General features: G+C 44.2%; 1 protein-coding gene across 12 annotated transcripts in view; it reads right to left on the reverse strand.

The window, feature by feature from the left end:
- LOC127454472 (receptor-type tyrosine-protein phosphatase delta-like) overlaps positions 1–20,735 on the reverse strand; it is a 590,598-nt gene that overhangs the window by 40,546 nt on the left and 529,317 nt on the right. For 7 of the 12 annotated variants that reach the window (XM_051721784.1, XM_051721766.1, XM_051721759.1 and 4 more), the window contains 2 exons: positions 9,961–10,073; positions 4,048–4,145 (listed from right to left, as the gene is read on the reverse strand). In XM_051721784.1, the coding sequence (XP_051577744.1) occupies positions 4,048–4,145; positions 9,961–10,073 (211 nt within the window). Of the gene's footprint in view, positions 1–4,047; positions 4,146–4,572; positions 4,615–9,960; positions 10,074–20,735 lie in introns of all 12 variants that reach the window. The other 5 variants (XM_051721752.1, XM_051721743.1, XM_051721733.1 and 2 more) reach the window with 1 other exon arrangement.

Consider the following 20,735-nt stretch of genomic DNA (forward strand, 5'->3'; position numbering starts at 1 on the left):
CAGTGTGTGGACATTTAGTCATGTTACATGGCAAAATTAAAAGTTTCAACTGTTTTGACATAAATATGTCTTAACAGTTGAGGAAAAAATATTCGAAATATTAGGGTACAAGAAGGGAATAATTAGTCAAAATGAATTATATAATGATTTATGTTTTGTCAAGTGACTTTTTCTTTTAATTGAAGCAATTGGTGTGGCCATTTAAATTCTAATTCTAATTCAACATCACGTGGGTGTGGTCAATTCTATTCAAATTCTATTTTTGAACAACATTACGTGGGGGTGGCCGATTCAATTCAAATTCTATTTTTGAACAACATCACGTGGGGGTGGCCGATTCAATTCAAATTCTATTTTTGAACAACACGTGGGGGTGGCCGATTCTATTCAAATTCTATTTTTGAACAACATCACGTGGGGGTGGCCCATCCTATTCAAATTCTATTTTTGAACAACACGTGGGGTTGGCCGATTCAATTCAAATTCTATTTTTGAACAACATCAAGTGGGGGTGGCCGATTCTATTCAAATTCTATTTTTGAACAACATCACGTGGGGGTGGCCCATCCTATTCAAATTCTATTTTTGAACAACACGTGGGGTTGGCCGATTCAATTCAAATTCTATTTTTGAACAACATCAAGTGGGGGTGGCCGATTCTATTCAAATTCTATTTTTGAACATCACGTGGGGGTGGCCGATTCTATTCAAATTCTATTTTTGAACAACACGTGGGGTTGGCCAATTCAATTCAAATTCTATTTTTGAACAACATCAAGTGGGGGTGGCCGATTCTATTCAAATTCTATTTTTGAACATCACGTGGGGGTGGCCGATTCTATTCAAATTTTATTTTTGAACAACATCACGTGGGTGTGGCCAATTCAATTCAAATTCCAAGTCATGAACTGAAAGGGAGCCAGTTCTTAAATGTACAATTTTTCCCAACCCTGAAGCTGCTGTCAACCATGTGAGTGATGAAAATGGAGTAATGTTCTGGCCCTGCATGTCTCCTCACCGAGATAATGAGATTACATCGTGAAACATTTTACCTGACCTTTCACACACCGTCATGTTAAATGACAACTGATAGGCAGCCGGAGATACGGTCAGAAAATGTGTCACAGTGTCTGGCGGCGGGCTGTGCGGGTGACTGATATCATCATGTTTGGTGGGTGAGCGCTGAACGTTCATCAGGTCACAAACAACACAGCGACCTCTGTCTACAAACACTAAGAAGGGGTCATAGTTTGCTTATATCAGTTTCTGATCGCATGTAAACACAAAACTATGATGCAACATTTCTGTAATATAATGAAACGCTGTTTTGAATTAAATTTGTATATTTTCTAAAGAAGGGATGGGCAACAGGTGCCACATCAGATAATGTTAGACTGAAGATTGATTTTAGTACATTGAAAAAGTGTTCATGTGAAGATTGCATTCAGGCAAGAGTGTTATTACTGTTATCTACCAGTAGAGGTCGCTTGTTCCAAACAGTTCATGTTCCCCAAAATGACAACTGACTACAGAAACCGCATTTTCCAGGCAAAATGGGAAAACGTTTTTTCTGTTTACCTAGTTCACGGGGAAACCCATGTGTTTAGTTCACAAGATTTTAATTTGAATCACCATTACACCACTGCTCACAAAGAGAAGTATGAGAGATACACCGGTGACACCAGAACTGCTCTCATCACAGATTAAAAAAGGTAAAATACATTGGCGGCAAAACCTTTTATCAAATCCGTGACAGTGCCAGAATTATGCTGTTTCGCTCAGACTTGCGAAAAATGAAAAAGGTTGTTTTTCAGCAGAAATGGCAATGAAATGCATGATTACGATGGCCTGTCAGCTTGTTAAAAAGTCTTGTGAACAGTGAACGAGATGTGTTTTGCATTGGAACTGATCAGTCCGTATGCGCGTGTTGCGGAAATGTTTTATATTTAACCGCATTGATGGCCATCTGCGTAGACTTCAGTGAGATGGCTGTGCAGCCACGCTTGTTGTTCATCTCCATGTGCAGGGTTGGGGAGTAACGGAATACATGTAACGGGATTACGTATGTAAATTACAAAATATAAGTAACTGTATTTCACTACAGTTACAATTTAAATCATTGGTAATTAGAATATAGTTACATTCAAAAAGTATTTTGATTACTGAAGAGATTACTTTGCATTTTATTGTCATTTGTTTCATTTAATATTTAGTCCTTTCAGATGGAAAAACATTTATACATATAAATGATGTGATCCAAAGTGCATTTGAACAGCGGTGAAACACTTTCTTATGATGTGTTACATTCATACGAGCAGACAGAGAAGTAAGTTTGAAGTAAGTTTGGAGCAGAAGAAATAGAAATAAACCTTGTGTAAATTGTCAGCTTTACCTTAAAACTAGATCAACTTGATTTTTCTTGTTTTAGAAACAACACCGCATAAGATATTTAGGTTTTTCAGAGAATGTATTTTTAACGTGTATTTTGTCTTACTGAGTTTTTAAAACAAGTGAAAAAATCTACCAGTGCTGAAGAAGTAATCCAAAGTATTTAGAATACGTTACTGACCTTGAGTAATCTAACGGAATATGTTACAAATGACATTTTACAGCATGTATTCTGTAATCTATAGTGGAATATATTTCAGAAGTAACCCTCCCAACCCTGTCCATGTGCGTCTCATCACACAGGGTAGGCCCGGTGCATAATACATGACAGTGGATATATGATGAATATTTTTTTTTTTTTTTTTGTGATTTTCTCCCCAATTTGGAATGCCCAATTCCCAATGCGCGTCCTCATGGTGGCATAATGACTCGCCTCAATCTGGGTGGCGGAGGATGAATCTCAGTTGCCTCCACATCTGAGACCGTCCATCCGTGCATCTTATCACATGTCTTGTTGAGCACGTTACCGCGAAGACCTAGCGTGTGTGTAGAGGCTTCACGCTATTCTCCGCGGCATCCACGCACAACTCACCATGCACCTCACCGAGAGCGTGAACCACATTATAGCAACCACAAGGAGGTTACCTCATGTGACTCTACCCACCCTAGCAACCGGGCCAATTTGGTTGCTTAGGGGACCTGGCTGGAGTCACTCAGCACGCCCTGGATTCGAACTCGCGACTCCAGGGGTGGTAGTCAGCGTCAATACTCGCTGAGATACCCAGACCACAATGCATAATGAACTTTTATATTAACAAACAGTAAACAATTTGTTTTTATATTGTAAATTAACATTAACCAAGTTGGTAACACTTTACAATAAGGTTGTATTTGTTAAAACTGTATGTGTTAACCATATTAGTTAACATGAACTAACAATGAACAGTACTTCATATACATCATATATTAATTTTGGTTAACGTTAATTTCTACATATAATAATAGACCCCTAGAGTTCGCTAGTTCGAACCTCCTCGTGGTTGTGATTTGTGGTTCTCGCTCTCAATGGGGCGTGTGGTAAGTTGTGCGTGGATCGCGGAGAGTAGAATGAGCCTCCACATGCTGTGAGTCTCCGCGGTGTCATGCACAACGAGTCACATGATAAGATGTGCGGACGGTCTCAGAAACGGAGGCAACTGAGAATTGTCCCGGATTGATGTGAGTAACCACGCCACCACGAGGACCTACTAAGTAATGGGAATTGGGCATTCCAAATTGGGAGAAAAGGGGCGAAAATAATAAATAACAAAAAGTTCATTATGCATTAATGTTAACCTATAAAAATTCATTTTAAAAGTGAAAATGTTCGAATTAACATGAATTAAGATTAATAAGAGATGTACAAGTCGTGTTTGCTGTTAGTTCATGTTAACTAATATAGTTTACTATTGTTAACAAATAAATCATATTGTAAAATGTTACCGCATTATTTCTTTAAAATCATCATAGGGGACATTAAAGTTCCCCTGACTGAAGAATCAGTCCAGAAATTAAAAGAGTACTCTGGTTTTAATCTGATCAGCTTCAAATGTACAATAATTCTAAAATCCCTGACTATATTTCAGAGTAAACATCAAGCAGCGTTTTCATGACAGTTACCTCATACTCCTGCGAGAACTTCAAGTTGTCGTTTGCTTTAAGACGTTCGATGTGATCTGCCAACTCCATGACCGGAATAGGGGGGTGACTGGCCATCCCTGCACACAGGAAACAAAACAACATTTAAGACATTAGCAGCGAAACATCTGAGCGTACGCTGAAACATAAGTATTTTAGAGGATGGAGTATGTGAGGTTTCTATCCGGCCTGTATGATTGGACGAAGCAGCCACATGCTCTGAGAAAATGGACACAAAAGCCGCACAGCGCATTCCTAATGAAGAGAAGGATGTTATTCGTCCACAAGTGTTAAAATGGAGAAAACATGGCACAGAATGGGATACGTTCAGAAGAACGTTAGGAGCTGGATATTGTAGTTTAAGCCGGCCATGAGTTCTACAGTATGTGACATATCAAACCCCGCCTCCTGCACTGCGTGTGGCAAAAGTGTTGAAGATGAACGTATAAATAAATGACTCAAATCAAGAGTGTTTGTGAGACATATGAAGAAACAAGAGCAACTAACTTGACAAATGAAGGTTACTGGGGTAAACCGATGCAGCTGAACCTGCGAAGGAAAAGGGGACGGGAATAAATCATACGTAGCTGACGTTCAAACAAGCAAATGTAGTGATCGCTCACTATCAAACTAAAAACAGGCAGTTGAGACACTTTGAAATGTAGACAGATTGTAAACAACATTTTAACTATTTATTGCCATGTTTGTCCTTTGTTAGTACAAAGCAAACTTGTCCATGCTAAGTGCTAACGTACAACAACATGTTGAAATGATAACTCGACAATAGAGCTCAACAGTGCCTGCCCACATTTTCAGCCAGCGGTCTTGGCTCCGGAAGAATTTTCCCATTAATTTTCTACATTGACATTTAAAAAATTAATAAAATAAAATAAAAATCACTGCATAGCTCTTATGCTGCACTTTTCATTTCCATTTTAACAGCAACTTCTCTGATTGGTGGATCTCTCTTTAGGATTATGGGTAGTGTAGTTCTTCATTCAAAATGTGGCTATTTAAAGTTGAAATCACACTGATTTGTGGCTTGTACAGAAGCATATTTCAGCATGGATGGGATTTTTACTTCTGAACCCCTACTTTTGCACTCCATACATTCAAAACATGACTGAACTCAAACCATGAGAGAAAAGACACACAAATGACAAAACAAATGTAACAATATCTGAAAAGATGGTAGGAAAATGGTGTGCATGTTTATTATGCGCAAGTTTGTTTTCTAATGACTTCACAGCACAAATCATTTTCATAATCAGTATTTTTGTCTAAAAATATCAAAACATTTTTACAAGATACATTTACTGGAGCATCAACATTTTTTAAAATATTTAGATTGGTTTTTATAGAGAATATATATCTTATTATCAGAAACAGAATTTTGCTTCTTAAGAAATTAATCTTGTTTTAAGTTAACATATTTTTACTTGAAAAAAAAAACAAGATTAAGAATACTGATTAAGAATTTATTCATTCTTTTTTGCAGTGCATGTGCAAGTTTGTTTGCATTCTAAGGGCTTTAACTATAAAACTCCTAATGCATGAGTCCGTAAAGGCGGCACATGTTTGCGAGAGTGACGGCATGTTTGTGCATTTGTTTGCATTGCAGAGGATGCCTTTGAATAGACGAGAGAGCGGACGCTGCTCTCTGATAACCGGTTTGCATAACAACAGCCTGCGTACCGCAGTTGCTCTCTCAGAGAAAGAGGCTGTACGTCGACGTGGCGCTGCAGTCCTTTCATCTCGCACTGATAGAAGAGGGCATTAGCTAATGGAAGCAGCGGGGGAAAGCTGCCATCCACCCGCCTCTCAAGACCCATTACCAGCCGCGGTGACAATGAAACTGCCATTCGGCGAAACGTGCCGCAGCCACATTGAGCACCCTCAAGATGAAAATTGAGATGGCAGGAGGGAGGGGCTGTGACCGCATGACAGCCATCAAGAGTTTGGAGAGAGGAGCGCTAATGCAGAGGCCGTTCTCACTGAAGAGAGCAATCTTCAGTCGACAAGAGTGTGTTTGGCCTGCCTGGGGGGAAAATGGAGGATGGCAAAGATGCTCTAAGAGGCTGTTTGCGAAAAAAGGCCAAGAGTCCGCTAATAAAGAGCTGTTGAGGTGAGGAATATTGCTGTTGAAACCCAACATGTGAATACAAACCCTGTCATATTCATGTCATGGATGCCGTACTTTATTTCAGACTGAGCCAAACAGCAACGGCCATAGGGTTGGGAACTGAAGGAATTTTCGATTGTGATTTTGCTTAATGATTCCAGTTCCTTGAAGGTGAGGTTTGCAATATCTGTGTCACTAGCGACACCAAACGAAAGTTAAAAATCTGAACCAGCTTTAACAATTTAATTAACTATTCTTTAAAAATAAAAAAACAAATCAACTTAAACCAGCCTAAGGTGGCTTGTTGTTATAGGTTTAGTGGGTCCCCCAGTCTGACTAGCTGACTGGTGCCCAAAACCTCTCTAAAACCATCAAAAACCAGAACAGTCTGAGCCGTGGAAACCAGCTTGGTGGCCAGCTAAGTCCAGTGGACCACCTTAGGCTGGTTTAAGCTGTTTTTACTTCTTAAACCATTCTGGTTTATGTGGTTTCAGCCTTGGACAAGTATCCAAAACACTTACAAAACCCCAAAAGTAGAATAATCTGACCCGTGAAAACCAGCAAAGTACCTTTGACTGGTTGAAGCTGTTTTTTTCTTAAAACAATTTGGGTTTAGCTGGTCTCCCAGCCTGTCCAGCTGACTAGTGCCCAAAACCCCTCTAAAACCATCAAAATCCAGACAAGCGAGTCCAGTTAAAACCAGCCTGACAAATGGAAACTAGCTTAGTGGCCAACTAAGACCACCAAACCACCTTGGGCTGGTTTAAACTGGCCTCTCAGTTGGTCTCGAGCCTGGCCTGCGTACAAGAGGCCAAAAACGTTTCTAAAACCACCAAAACCATAATTGGTGGCCAGCTTCCACCTTATGCTGGTTTATGACAGGTTTTCCCCTTCTGGTTTAGCTGGCTTGCCAGCTTGGCCAGCGGACAAGTATCCAAAACCCCTCTAAAACAGCAAACTAGACCAGTCTGACCAATTGAAAATAGCTTGGTGGCCAACTAATACGAATAAACCCCCCTAGACTTGTTGAAGCAGGTCTCCCAGCCTGTCCAAGCAGACTAGTGCCAAAACCCCTCTAAAACCATAAAAATTCAGACCTGCGAGTCTAGTGAAAACCAGCTTGGTGGCCAGCAAAGACCACCAAACCACCTTAGGTTGGTTTAAACAATTTTTTTCTTCTTAAACCATGCTGGTTTAGCAGGTCTCCCAGCCGCACCAGTGGACAAGTATCCAAAACCTCTCTAAAAACAGAAACTAAACTAGCCTGACCAATGGAAACTAGATAAATGGCCAACTAAGACCACCAAACCACCTTGGGATGGTTTCAGCTGGCCTCTCAGTTGGCTGGCCTGCTGAAAAGTGTCCAAAACCCTTTTTAAAACCACCAAAACCATAACTGGAGGCCAGCTATGACTAGAGAACCACCTTAGGCTGGTTTAAGCTGGGTTTTCCTTTTCTGGCTTAGCTGGTCTTCTAGCTTGACTAGTGGACAAGTATCCAGATCCCCTCTACAACCAGCAAACTAGACCAGTCTGACCAATGGAAAATAGCTTGGTGTCCAACTAATACAAGTAAATCACTTAGACTGTGTAGAGCTGAGGAGGGCGGGGCCGGGCTGGAATGACGCACGCCCGGTCCCCAATCAGGCTGATGGGGCGCGCGAGGGATAAAGGCGGCCAGGGACGACAGTTTGAGAGAGAGAGAATTACAGGCAGCTGTACTGTGTGTGTTTATGGTTGTGTGTTTTTGTTTAAGTTGTTTATTAAATTATTATTTACAGACTGGTTTAAGATGGTATTCCTTTAAAACCTTTCTAGTTTAGCTGGTCTCACAGTCTGTCCAAGCTGACTAGTGCCTAAAACCCCTCTAAAGTCATTAAGACAGACCAGCCTGACCAGTGGAAACCAGCTTGGTGGCAAACTAAGATCAGCAAACCACCTAAGGCTGGTTTAAGCTGGCCTTTCAGCTGGTCTCTGAGCCTGAACAGCTGACAAGTGGACAAAAATCTTCTAAACCCATCAGAACCATAACTGGTAGTTGATTAAGACCATCAAACCACCTTAGACTGGTTTAAGCTGGTGTTCTTCTTTAAACCTTTCTAGTTTTGCTGGTCTCGCAGTCTGTCTAGGCTAACTAGTGCCGAAAACACCTCTAAAGCCATCAAAACAGACCAGTGGAAACCAGCTTGGTTGCCAACTAAGACCAGCAGACCACCTTAGGCGTTGTTTTTGTTTTTTTCAGCAGGGTGATTTTTTTTTCCTTCAGATGTTTTAGACAGACAGACAGCTGGACTTTGGTTCAGTCAGTTTTGGGCAGGTCCCGCTGGCACCAGGTTCTCGCCTAAGAAAGTAATGGAGTGCCCACTGTCACCGCTGTTCTGTTCCTCAGAAAATAAATCTATAGGTCTTTACGGTTGGTCGGTCTAGAAGCGAGTGCACTTCACCTTGTTCACCAAGGTCAGGAGGGAGTTCACTGCTCGACAATTTCCTCATTCCTCTACCAGAGTTTCACACTCCACTGCTTCCAAACACAAAGGCCACCTACATGTGTATGTGTGTACCTTTGATTCTCTGAAAGAATATACAATAACCAGCAGAGGCTTAGAAGGGTTAGTTGAACCAGAAATGAATTCTGTCACTATTTACTCGCCCTCGTTTCAAACCCATATGGCTTTACATCTTCAGTGGAATACAAAAGGTGAATTTTCTGAAGAATATTCTGGCCAATTCCTCTTCATATAATGGGAGTGAATGAGGACTGAGTCAGATATTTTCAGTGAATTTGTTGATTCAGTTCAGATTCTTGCACATATCTGACTGATCCACTTCTCAAGTCCAACTCTGATCCAGTGATCTGATTGCTATGATTTTATGACTAAGGCCAAAAGTCTTATTGACTCCTTTTTAAAGCTTAACAGCTCCATTCTTCATTCACTTTCATTATATGGAAAAGAGTGGCCAGGATATGGTGAGTAAATGATGAGAGAATTTTCTTATATAGGTGAAGTATTTCTTTAGGTGTCCTTGACATTGAAAAATCTAAAAATGGTGTTCACATCTTCATGGTCTTCTGCTGCTGGCTTTGGTTATTCGTTTCTTCAGGTTAAAGTCAGTGAGCTGTTATGAACTGCGTTGTGTGGAGTCTTGGGTCATCTGAGGGATTTAACAGACTTCCTTTTTTCCTGACGTCACCTGTCCTCACCAATTCATCAAAAACCGCCGGCCTGTCCTGTGCGTGTATGTCTGTGAGCATTTAGGACGGTTCCTCAATATCTGTTGTCCAGCAGTTCAAATTGGGTGTGCAAGAAATTATTTATAATGGCGAAACGTTTTTTTTTTTCATCATAAATGTACGATATTATACATGTCGATGTTTTATTGACAAATAAACAGCCTTTGAATTTTCTTTTACTTTCATCTCGCGATTACAAACACTTTAGTCTTTAAACAGTTGCCTCTGTGTTGCTTGCCGGCATGCAACCACTGATCCTGCTTTGGTTTGGCTTGGAACAAAACTCATTTTGGTCTTTTAGCGGAACGGAAATAGACAAAATAACTGGCCATATAGTTTCTAAAATGGAAGTTACTTGATATGAACTTGTTATTAGAACAGTTGTATAAAAGCAATATTACACTTGTAATTGTGTGGTTGTGATTTGTGATTACTAAGATTTGTGATATTGCTTAATTAAGTGCGAGGAAAAACAGTGGACAGTTGTTGGTGGTCTCAGTTTGATAATGAAGACGAGAAAGATGTTGCTCAGCAGCTCTCACCAGGTGTTTGGAAGTTAAGACGCCGTAACTCCACAGGATCGGTGGGGTGATGTGAGGGCAGTTCTTTACCGCTGGGCAGACTGCCTTTCCTCGCATCTGACTCCGCCCGTTTCCTGAAAACACACAACAAACAGCATTTACTTCAGAATTCTTCAAAGTCAAAAATATTTCCATGTTCTTTGTCATTAGAACTTTCAAATGTCTGATTTTGGCCTGTTCCACCTCAGAGGTTTAATCTTGTTTCAGACTTGTAATACAAAACAAAATCATAATTTTGAAATAATATGATTTGAAATAATTTATAAACTACTAAATAATTTGTAGTAAATACACAAATTATAACCTAAAATAGAAATATATATATAAAATATATTTTTAATATGTATATTTATTATGTGATATATTAATCACATAATTGTTTTGTAGTTAATCACGATTAATCGCAGATTTTAAAAGTGCAGAAACTTGACACAATATATACTTATTTTCTTGTCAAAATTAATTTATTTCCATCTTGGGACAGAAAACAAAACAATATGTAGCAATATAATGCTTAATTAACATTTTCCTAACAAAGCCATCCACAATATAAAGACAATGCATTAAAATATCACCAATTCAAATCCCAAAGTCTAAGTGGGAGTTTGACTAACTGAAAGAACTAGTCCCAACATAGGTTGCATATTCATTGCAATGGGCATTAAATCTCTTAAAATCTCATCCTCCATAATATTAATCTGCTGGAAGGCTGTGGCTATCTGCTTTGTTACAGCAATTGTGAAGCTGCATTCATGATTCACGTTAGGGCAGCAACACCAGTGTCGAGCGCCTCCTTTGAACTCACCATGAAAAGCTCTTGCAGACAAAAATGTCTCATTCTGCGTTTTGGTGATAGTTAAGATTTGGTGTGTGTCTGTGGTAATTAAACTGTGCCTTACATAGGCTGAAAAATACATTAAATGGCGCTAAGAGCTCCTTTCTCCATCATTTTATCACTGACATATATATAAAAATCACAAAAATCTAACCTTTAATTTAAGTAAAACAATTGAAACGTGAAATATCTCATTATTAAATAAATATTTTTCTCCAAAATGCATTGGCCATAATTATTGGCACCCTTTTATTCAATAATTTTTGCAGCCTCCCTTTGCTAAGATAACAGCTCTGAGTCTTCTCTTATAATGCCTAATGAGGTTGGAGAACACCTGGCAAGGGATCTGAGACCATTCCTCCAAACACAATCTCTCCAGATCCTTCAAAATATGAGGTCCACGTTGGTAGACTCTCCTCTTCAGTTCACCCCACAAATTTTCTATGGGGTTCAGGTCAGGGGACTGGGATGGCAGAACCTTGATTTTGTGGTCAGTGAACCATTTTTGTGTTGATTTTGATGTTTGTTTAGGATCATTGTCCTGCTGGAAGATCCAACCAGGGCCCAATGTAAGCTTTCTGGCAGAGGGAGCCAGGTTTTGATTTTTTATCTGTTGGTATTTGATAGAGTCCATGATGCCATGTATCCAAACAAGATCCAGAACCTCTGGCAGAAAAACAGCCCCACAACATTAAAGATCCACCACCATATTTAACCATGGGCATTGGGCACTTCTTCATCTCTATTTGTGCCAAACCCATCTCTGGTGTTCGCTGCCAAAAGCTCTTTTTTTTGTTTCATCTGACCATAGAACCCGGTCGCATTTGAAGTTCCAGTAGTGTCTGGCAAACTGAAGATGCTTGAGTTTGTTGTTGAATGAGAGCAGAGACTTTTTTACTTGAAAACCCTCCCAAACATAATTGTGGTTATATAGGTGATGTCTGTATATATATATATATATATATATATATATATATATATATATATATATATATATATATATATATATATATATATTTATTTTATTTTTTGACTTTCTGACCCAAGAAGACCCAGCTAATTTCTGAAATTCTCCAGCTGTGATCCCTGGAGATTCTTTGGCAAATTGAACCATCCTCCTCACTGTGCATGGAGACAATACAGACACACGTCCTTTTACAGGCCGATTCTTAAGATCTTCAGTTGATTGGCACCTCTTAATTGCCCTGATAGTGGAAATGGGCATTTTCAATGCTTTGGCTATTTTCTTATAGCCACTTCCCATTTTGTGAAGCTCAACAACCTTTTGCCGCACATCAGAACTATATTCTTTAGTCTAACCCACTGTGATTGATGATTAAGGGAATTTGGCCTGTGTGTTACCTCATATTTAAACCCCTGTGAAACAGGAAGTCATGGCTGAACAATTTCATGTTCCTAGTCACCCAGGTGCACTAAAAATGTAAAATATGAATTGGAATTAGGGCTGCACAATTATTCGAAAAACTAATCGCAATTACGGCTCTCCCGATTATGTAATCGTGAAAACTGATGATTACAGCATTCAATATAAGTCCTGTTGCGTTAATGGTTTCTATTTAGAACATGTTTTTGCAGCGGTTGAGTTTCTAACCAATCCCAGATGTGTGCATTGAGCAATGAAACGACAATGGCCAATCAGAGACACAGTGAGTCTACAGTACAGTTCGTCATGGTTACTGGTGTAACCTCCGTTCCCTGATGGAGGGAACGAGACGTTGGTGTCGATGTAGTGACCCTAGGGGTCACTCTTGGGAGCCCGAGACACCTCTGGTCTTTGATAAAAGGCCAATGAAAATTGGCGAGTGGTATTTGCATGCCACTCCCCCGGACATACGGGTATAAAAGGAGCTGGTATGCAACCACTCATCCAGGTTTTACGCTGAGGAGCCGATATAAGGTCCAGCCATTTCAGCGGGTAGTTCAGCGTTGTGGCAGGAGGGACCAACGTCTCGTTCCCTCCATCAGGGAACGGAGGTTACACCAGTAACCATGACGTTCCCTATCTGTCACTCACTCGAAGTTGGTGTCGATGTAGTGACACTAGGGGTCCCTATATAAAACGCCACAAGGCTGAACTGTGTTACGTGAACTGGCGGTGTGTGGTGGGCAGACTTGCTGTGTGCCTCATAGCCAGCACACCAGGTTGACACATAACCTCCCCCAACACAGTTATGAGTGTCGAACGGCCCTTTTTGGGGACAAGTCGACTACCCAAAGATAGAGACAGGCTTAACCCAGTCGTGGCCTCTTTTCCCTTTCTCTTTTTCCACTCCCTAAAAAAGAAGGGGGATTATCCGACTGGGCCGCCAGGTCTAGTCGGGGGGTGTCCCTCCCAAGGGGAGGACACCGCAGAGACCACACCTCGCCCCAAGAGAGGGGGGGATATTTAAGTGGAAAAATACATCTATCCAACCATGTGGAGAGCCTTCAAGGTAGATCCTGCCCAATGGGGGAGGAGTTACTACAAACATGGAGACTGGGGCAGAGGGGCTCTGCCCAAGGAAGACGCAGTTTGCCAGCAGGGAAACGGATTAGCGGAAGATATAGATCGCATGGGGTTAACCTTACAGGGAACCGCCACATGCGGAGCATCTACCCCAGAACAGGGCTCTTAGTTAGCGTGTGTACTGGGCCGGCAGCGAGTCTCTCCGAAAACTCGACTGCCACTGGGCTCGGAGGAAGTCAACTAGGGATCAACATTTGTGAACACTACTGGGAATTAACGGCGCATGTCTTCAGCTCAAAAGGAGGTGGAAGGCACTATGTGCAAGCGATACACCCAGCCGGCTATCCCAGGCTTATCCGCTTGTGTTGCATGCCACTACCTGGGACGAAACCAGTTCCACCCGGAGGTTGTAGAACCTTGCAAAGGTGTTGGGTGTTGCCCAGCCCGCTGCTTTGCAAATGTCTGTTAGAGAGGCACCTCTGGCCAAGGCCCAAGAAGCCGCTACACCACGGGTAGAATGGGCTCGTAGCCCTACCGGGGCAGCGTGTTTTGGGCAAGATATGCCATAGTTATGGCGTCAACGAGCCAGTGGGCAATCCTCTGCTTGGAGACAGCGCTTCCTTTCCGCTGTGCACCAAAAGCAGACAAAGAGCTGCTCAGAGATTCTAAAGCTCTGCGTGCGATCCAAATAGATGCGTAAAGCGCGCACCGGACACAGCGACGACAGGGCTGGGTCTGCCTCCTCCTGGGTCAGCACTTGCAGGTTCACCACTTAGTCCCTAAAGGGGTGGTGGGAACCTTGGGCACATAGCCCAGTCAGGGTCTCAGGATCACGTGAGAGTAACCTGGACCGAACTCCCGGCACGTTTCGCTGACAGAGAACGCTTGCAGGTCACCTACCCTCTTGATGGAAGTGAGCGCAGTCAGGAGGGCAGTCTTCAAGGAGAGTGCCTTAAGCTCGGCTGACTGCAAAGGTTCAAAGGGGGCTTTCTGTAGACCCTGAAGAACTACATAGGTCCGATGAGGGAACGAGGCGCGGCCTGGAGGGATTCAGCCTCCTGGCGCCTCTTAGGAACCTGATGATCAGGTCGTGCTTCCCTAAGGACTTACCGTCGACTGCATCGTGGTGTGCTGCTATGGCAGCAACATACACCTTCAAGGTGGAAGGGGACAGCCTCCCTTCCAACCTCTCTTGCAGGAAGGAAAGCATTGATCTAACAGCGCATCTCTGGGATCTTCCCGACGGGAAGAACACCACTTAGCGAACAGACGCCACTTAAAAGGCATACAGGCACCTCGTAAAGGGAGCCCTAGCCTGAGTGATCGTGTCTACCATCGCAGGTGGGAGACAGCTTAGGTCTTACGTGTCCCGTCCAGGGGCCAGACATGGAGATTCCAGAGGTCTGGGCGCGGGTGCCGGATGGTCTGTGCAAGCAGGCTCACTGGGGGAAACGCATATTTGCGAATGCCAAGGGGCCAGCTGTGTGCCAGCGCATCTATTCCGAGGGGGGCCTCGGTCAGGGCGTACCAGAGCGGGCAGTGGGAGGATTCTTGGGAGGCAAACAGGTGCACCTGTGCCTGTCGAATCGACTCCAAACCAGCTGGACCACCTGAAGGTGGAGTCTCCACTCTCCCCTGAGGGTAACCTGTTGTGACGGCGCGTCCACCGTAGTGTTGAGGTTGCCCGGGATGTGAGTGGCTTGCAGCGACTTGAGGTGCTGCTGACTCCAGAGGAGGAGACGGCGGGCGAGTTGTGACATACAACAAGAGCGCAAACCACCTTGGCAGTTGACATATGCTACTGTTGTCGTGTTGTCTGTCTGAACTAACACGTGCTTGCCCTGGATCAACGGCCGAAACCTCCGCAGGGCGAGCAGAATTGCCAACAACTCGAGGCAGTTGATGTGCCAATGCAGTCACGGACCCGTCCAGAGGCCGGCGGCTGCGTGCCCGTTGCAAACGGCGCCCCAGCCCGTTTTGGAGGCGTCTGTCGTGACCACGACGCGCCTGGGGACCAGTTCTAGAGGAACACCTGCCCGTAGGAACAAGAGGTCGGTCCAAGGGCTGAAAAGACGGTGACAGACCAACGTGATGGTCACGCGGTGTGTCCCGTGGCGCCATGGCCATCTCAGGACTCGAGTCTGGAGCCAGTGCTGAAGCGGCCTCATATGCATCAACCCGAGCGGGGTGGCCACCGCCGAGGATGCCATATGCCCCAGGAGCCTCTGAAAAAGTTTCATTCGTAAGGTGCGCCATCAAGGAGACTGAGTCCAACTCCAAACTGAGAAAAGAGATGCTCTGAACTTGGAGGAGCTTGCTCTTTTCCCAGTTGACCCGAAGCCCTAGTCGGCTGAGGTGTGAGAGCACCAGGTCCCTGTGTGCACACAACACGTCTCGAGAGTGAGCTAGGATTAGCCAGTCATCGAGATAGTTGAGAACGCGAATGTCCACCTCCCTTAATGGGGCAAGGGCAGCCTCGGCGGCCTTCATAAAGATGCGAGGAGACAGGGACAGGCCGAAAGGGAGGACTTTGTACTGATACCGCAAGAAGGGTCTGTGTCGAGGAAGGATCGAGGCGTGGAAGTACGCATCCTTCAGGTCTACCGCCGTGAACCGATCTTGATGCCGGACTCTCGCCAGAATGCGTTTTTGCGTCAGCATCTTGAACGGGAGTCTGTGTAAAGCCTAGTTCAGAACTCACAGGTCCAAGATTGGCCTCAACCCACCACCTTTTTTCGGTACGATGAAGTAGGGGCTGAAAAACCCCTTCTTCATCTCAGCTGGAGGGACAGGTTCTATCGCGCCCTTCCGTAGGAGGGTAGCGATCTCCGCGCAAGGTAGCAGCATTTTCATCTTTCACCAAGGTGAAGTGGACACCGCTGAACCTGGGCGGATGCCCGGCGAAGTGAATCGCGCAGCCGAGTCGGACGGTCCGGACCAGCCCTCGTGATGGATTGGAAAGAGCAAGCCATGCGTCCAAGTTCCGCGCAAGGGGGACCAAAAGGGACAATGTCATCAGACGTACCGGCAGGTGGGGCCTCGCAGCGGGGCGGAGCTCGAGGTGCCACACCACGTCGTAGCCGTGCTGAGTCTAAGGACATCGAAGCACTTACCTGGCTCCTTGTGACCACCCCCGGAACAGCCTGGGACGGGGGAGGAAGAGGCCTGTCCTCATGACCCGTGGAGACTGTCACATCGGGGGTGGATTTGTGCCACAGCTGGGCACTCAGGGGCGCAAAACCTGCCAAATAGAGTGGTGGACGGTGGTCGTGATGACGGCCGTACACACCGGATACGTGACCCAGGGAACAAGGAAACTGCTCTTGCTGAGCTCTTGAGTACTGCAGCCACTTGGGCATGCAGCACAATTACATGCAAAAGGTAACAAAAAGACGGAGATCTGCTTACCAGCTCCAGAGCAGCGGGTTTCATTGTCCCTGGGTCGCCCGTCTCGAGGGCGCTTTGAAGCCTTTCACGGGTTCTGGGCGGCCGCGAGACGGGTGGCGTCTGCTTCCTGCGGTGGGCTCCACGCCGGGGCCGGGCCGAAGGGGCGGGCTGCGGCGGAGCCAGTGTAGTCACCGCAGGGGGACGCCCTTGGCGATGAGTAGACGGGGTGCGGGATCTTTAGCCGCGCCGGGGCAGGATATGCCGGCTAGCATCCATCTACTGCTCTACCATCGAAAACTGTTGGGCAAAGTCCTCGACGGTGTCGCCGAATAGGCCTGCCTGGGAAATGGGGGCAGCAAGGAATCGTGTCTTGTCGGCCTCACCCATCTCGACCAGGTTGAGCCAAAGGTGGCGCTCCTGGACCACTAGTGTGGCCATCGTCCGCCCGAGAGACCGCGCCGTGACCTCCGTCGCTCGGAGAGCGAGGTCGGTTGCCGAGCACAGTTCCTGCATCAATCCCGGGGCGGAACTACCCTCGTGCAGTTCCTTTAGCACCTTGGCCGACTTGCAGGAGAGCCATGGCGTGCAGGGCGGAGGCAGCTTGTCCAGCGGCACCGTAGGCCTTGGCCGTCAGAGACGACGTAAACCTACAGGCCTTGGATGGGGGCTTTGGGCACCCGTGCCAGGTGGCGGTGCTCTGCGGGCATAGGTGCACCACGAGCGCCTTTATCCACCGGGGGATTGCCGAATAGCCCTTGGCCGCCCCACCATCGAGGGTAGTGAGGGCGGGGAAGCTGAAAAGATCGGGACCGGGCAGTAAAAAGTGCCTCCCGCAACCTTGTCAGCTCCTCATACACTTCCGGGAAGAAAGGAACGGGGTCGGGGCATGGCTTTGAGTGGCACTGTGAGCCCAGGAACCAATCACCGAGCTGCGAGGGTTCAGGGAAGAGCAGTGAAATCCACTCTAACCGACGCTCGCAGCTGCCCGGGAAAGCATGTCGTCATCTCTGCGTCAGCCTGTGACTGGGCAATCGACCCCGAAAGGAGAAGCCCAGCTGAGGCTTCCGACTGGACGAGCCCACTCTCCGATGCTGCGCTCGAAAGCTCATCACTCCGAATCACTCGCGGGCTCCGAATAAGAGGTCGAACTTGCCGTGAGACGAGCCGGCGGACTCACCCGGAAGCCCGATCAGGGCAGACAAGCGTGCTGGGGAATGGGTGGTCCGCGGGGGGATACCCGGCGGAGGCGGTCCCATTGGGGTCCCTAAATTGCCCCCAGTGCTAGCCGCGCTGGCCTCATACCTGTGGGTTAAAGGACCGAGGCGGGAGTCTCTGGGGTGGCTCGCTTTCTTACGAAGGCGTGCCGCGACCGCAACGTTGCCATGGACATATTCTTGCAATGAGAACATGACCATCCACGAATGCTGTCTCCGCGTGAGCAGTGCCCAGACACGAAAGACAGTGATCGTGACCGTTAGAAGGAGAGAGATAACGAGCACAACCACGAATAACACACAATCGGAAAAGCATCTTTAAAAAGACGTTCCGTGTGTGCGCTCTTTTAGAGAAATATATACTCTTTTAGAGGGAAAAAAAGCTCTTTCAGAAAATATACTCTCTAGTTTTTCTGCCGAAGCGCCCAGGGGCGTTCTCTGCAGTGCACCAGTGCAGAGGGGGGAGAAGCCGCTGAAATGCGCCGTCAGATCCAGCAGAGGTAAATGAACAGTAGTATTCAGCTCAATGAGCATGACCGTTCGGCTCCGAAGAGAAAATCTGAATGAGTGGTTGCATACCAGCTCCTTTTATACCCGTATGTTCGGGGGAGTGGCATGCAAATACCACTCGCCGATTTTCATTGGCCTTTTATCAAAGACCAGAGGTGTCTCGGGCTCCCAAGAGTGACCCCTAGTGTCACTACATCGACACCAACGTCGAGTGAGTGACAGATAGTAAACTATCAGTAATGACAACTAATCCTTACGCACAAGTTTTGAATTGTCTGATGTCCAGATACTTGCTTAACAGTACATTTCATCTCGGTTTGTGAAGGCACATGGAAATTAGTGCTAAAGAAACATCACCTGACACTCAAAAAGAAGCTGTAGAACAAAGGTGTGCAATATGGAATTATTTTCAATTCATTAAATGTCGCTCCGTTTTATTTATCATAGGTAAACAACCCACGAACGTGCAACGCGACAAAACTAAAATGATCCCTGACTGCTATAATCAAGGTACAGACACGTGATTTATTGTGTTATTTAAACAACTATATTTATTATGAGAGCATTTGTGAGTGCAGAACAGGAGAGTTTGAATATTGTTGGGTTGCTCAATTTTGTGTAAAAAAAAAAAGACATAGAACAAGTCTTGAACGTCATATTTCACAGACCATCTTCATTGTTATCATGTCTGCTCAAATAAATGCCTATTTGACCCACATCTGCTGTTGGTAGATTGAAATTTTAAAGAATCACACAAACTCGCAAACAGGCTGATCTTACTTTCCAAAGTGCAACCACTGTGACAGATTTGAGGCCAAATATGATTTAACGATGATCTTATGTGAACAAGATCACAATACGGGATTTTAAATGTGGTAAGAAAGTTCCTTCTAAATCGGCTGTTCAGTTTGACTATTGAATATGTCAAATATTATTATTTAATGTATGCGGACCAATAATTTAAGCAGTGAAGACACATATTACACATATTTATATGCCACATTTTTCAGGCATTGGAAGTGTGTTAAATGTGTGAGGATGTGAATACATCAACCTGTTACATGACACACAGGCATATTGAGTGAAATTAAAACTGGTTTTGTCAATAGTTCAGAAAGAACCTACATACATTTCTTCACTGTAAACCATAGATATACCTTTATAATAACCTTCAGTAACATTAACAAATATTATTACAGTATTCAATGCTTAAAATAAACTGCAGCCCATAACCACCTGATGTTCTGAAGAACCTGCAAGTGCGGTTGCCTGCTTAGTGACATCACAGTAATTTCATCAAATAATCATCATTAAAAATTGCGATTACAATATCAAGGGCAATAATCGACAATTATGATTTTTGTCACAATCGTGCAGCCCTAATTGGAATATACTTCAGAAATATTTTACTCATAAGAATTTCTAGGGGTGCCAATAATTGTGGCCAACGTGTTTTGGAGAAAAATATTTATTTAATAATGAGATATCTCCCCTCAAGTTTAGATTTTTCTGAATTTTTTTAATGAAAGATCCGAAGGATAAACGATGCAGATTTTTTCACAACCCTATTTTTGGCCACCACTGTATATATATATATATATATAACAATACAGATAATTAAAATACATTACATTATTTTGGCACACAAGTAAAGCATTAAAAAAGACAATATAAAAAGTGGCTTTAGAATCCAATACATTGTTTATTTCCATATTACTGAACATAAGCCAATCATTGGCCTACAGTTCACAGCAATCCATTTTGCAATTGAGTTTGTCAGTCAGTCTGAGATTTATTATAAGGTTTGTTTAAGGACGTGTCCATGTACACCTGCGTCAGACGGACACTTTTGGACCGTCTCGGATGCGACATGTCATAAATGTACAGTTTTAAGGTCACAGTGTCAAATTAAACAAAGTTTGAAACTCAGAAAAACACATCTTGAGATCCCTGCGTTCAGTTTGGCTCCATCAAGCTGTGTTTGTACGCAAGAACGTGTTCTCATCCTGTTGGTAAGTGTGGTTTGTTCTCTTCATAAGCTGCTAATTGCCTATACAGCGAGTTTCACTTACTGCCCCCTGGAGAAAACAGGTGGTACTTCAAGCTTGAATTGCTTATATGGAAGGAATATTCTTATTACGTGTTATTTTTTGTATAATTAATCGCACAGAATTAACACATTAAATCGACAGCCCTAATACACATACAGTAAATATAGCTGTATCCCACAATCTAGACAAATTTTACTTACAATTTTGACACCCAAGAAGTGCCATCATTTTGACCCTTTCTACAGTACATTTTATAAAAAATAAAAACAATA

This window comes from Myxocyprinus asiaticus, chromosome 2 (genome assembly GCF_019703515.2).
Source record: "Myxocyprinus asiaticus isolate MX2 ecotype Aquarium Trade chromosome 2, UBuf_Myxa_2, whole genome shotgun sequence".
Taxonomy (NCBI): domain Eukaryota; kingdom Metazoa; phylum Chordata; class Actinopteri; order Cypriniformes; family Catostomidae; genus Myxocyprinus; species Myxocyprinus asiaticus.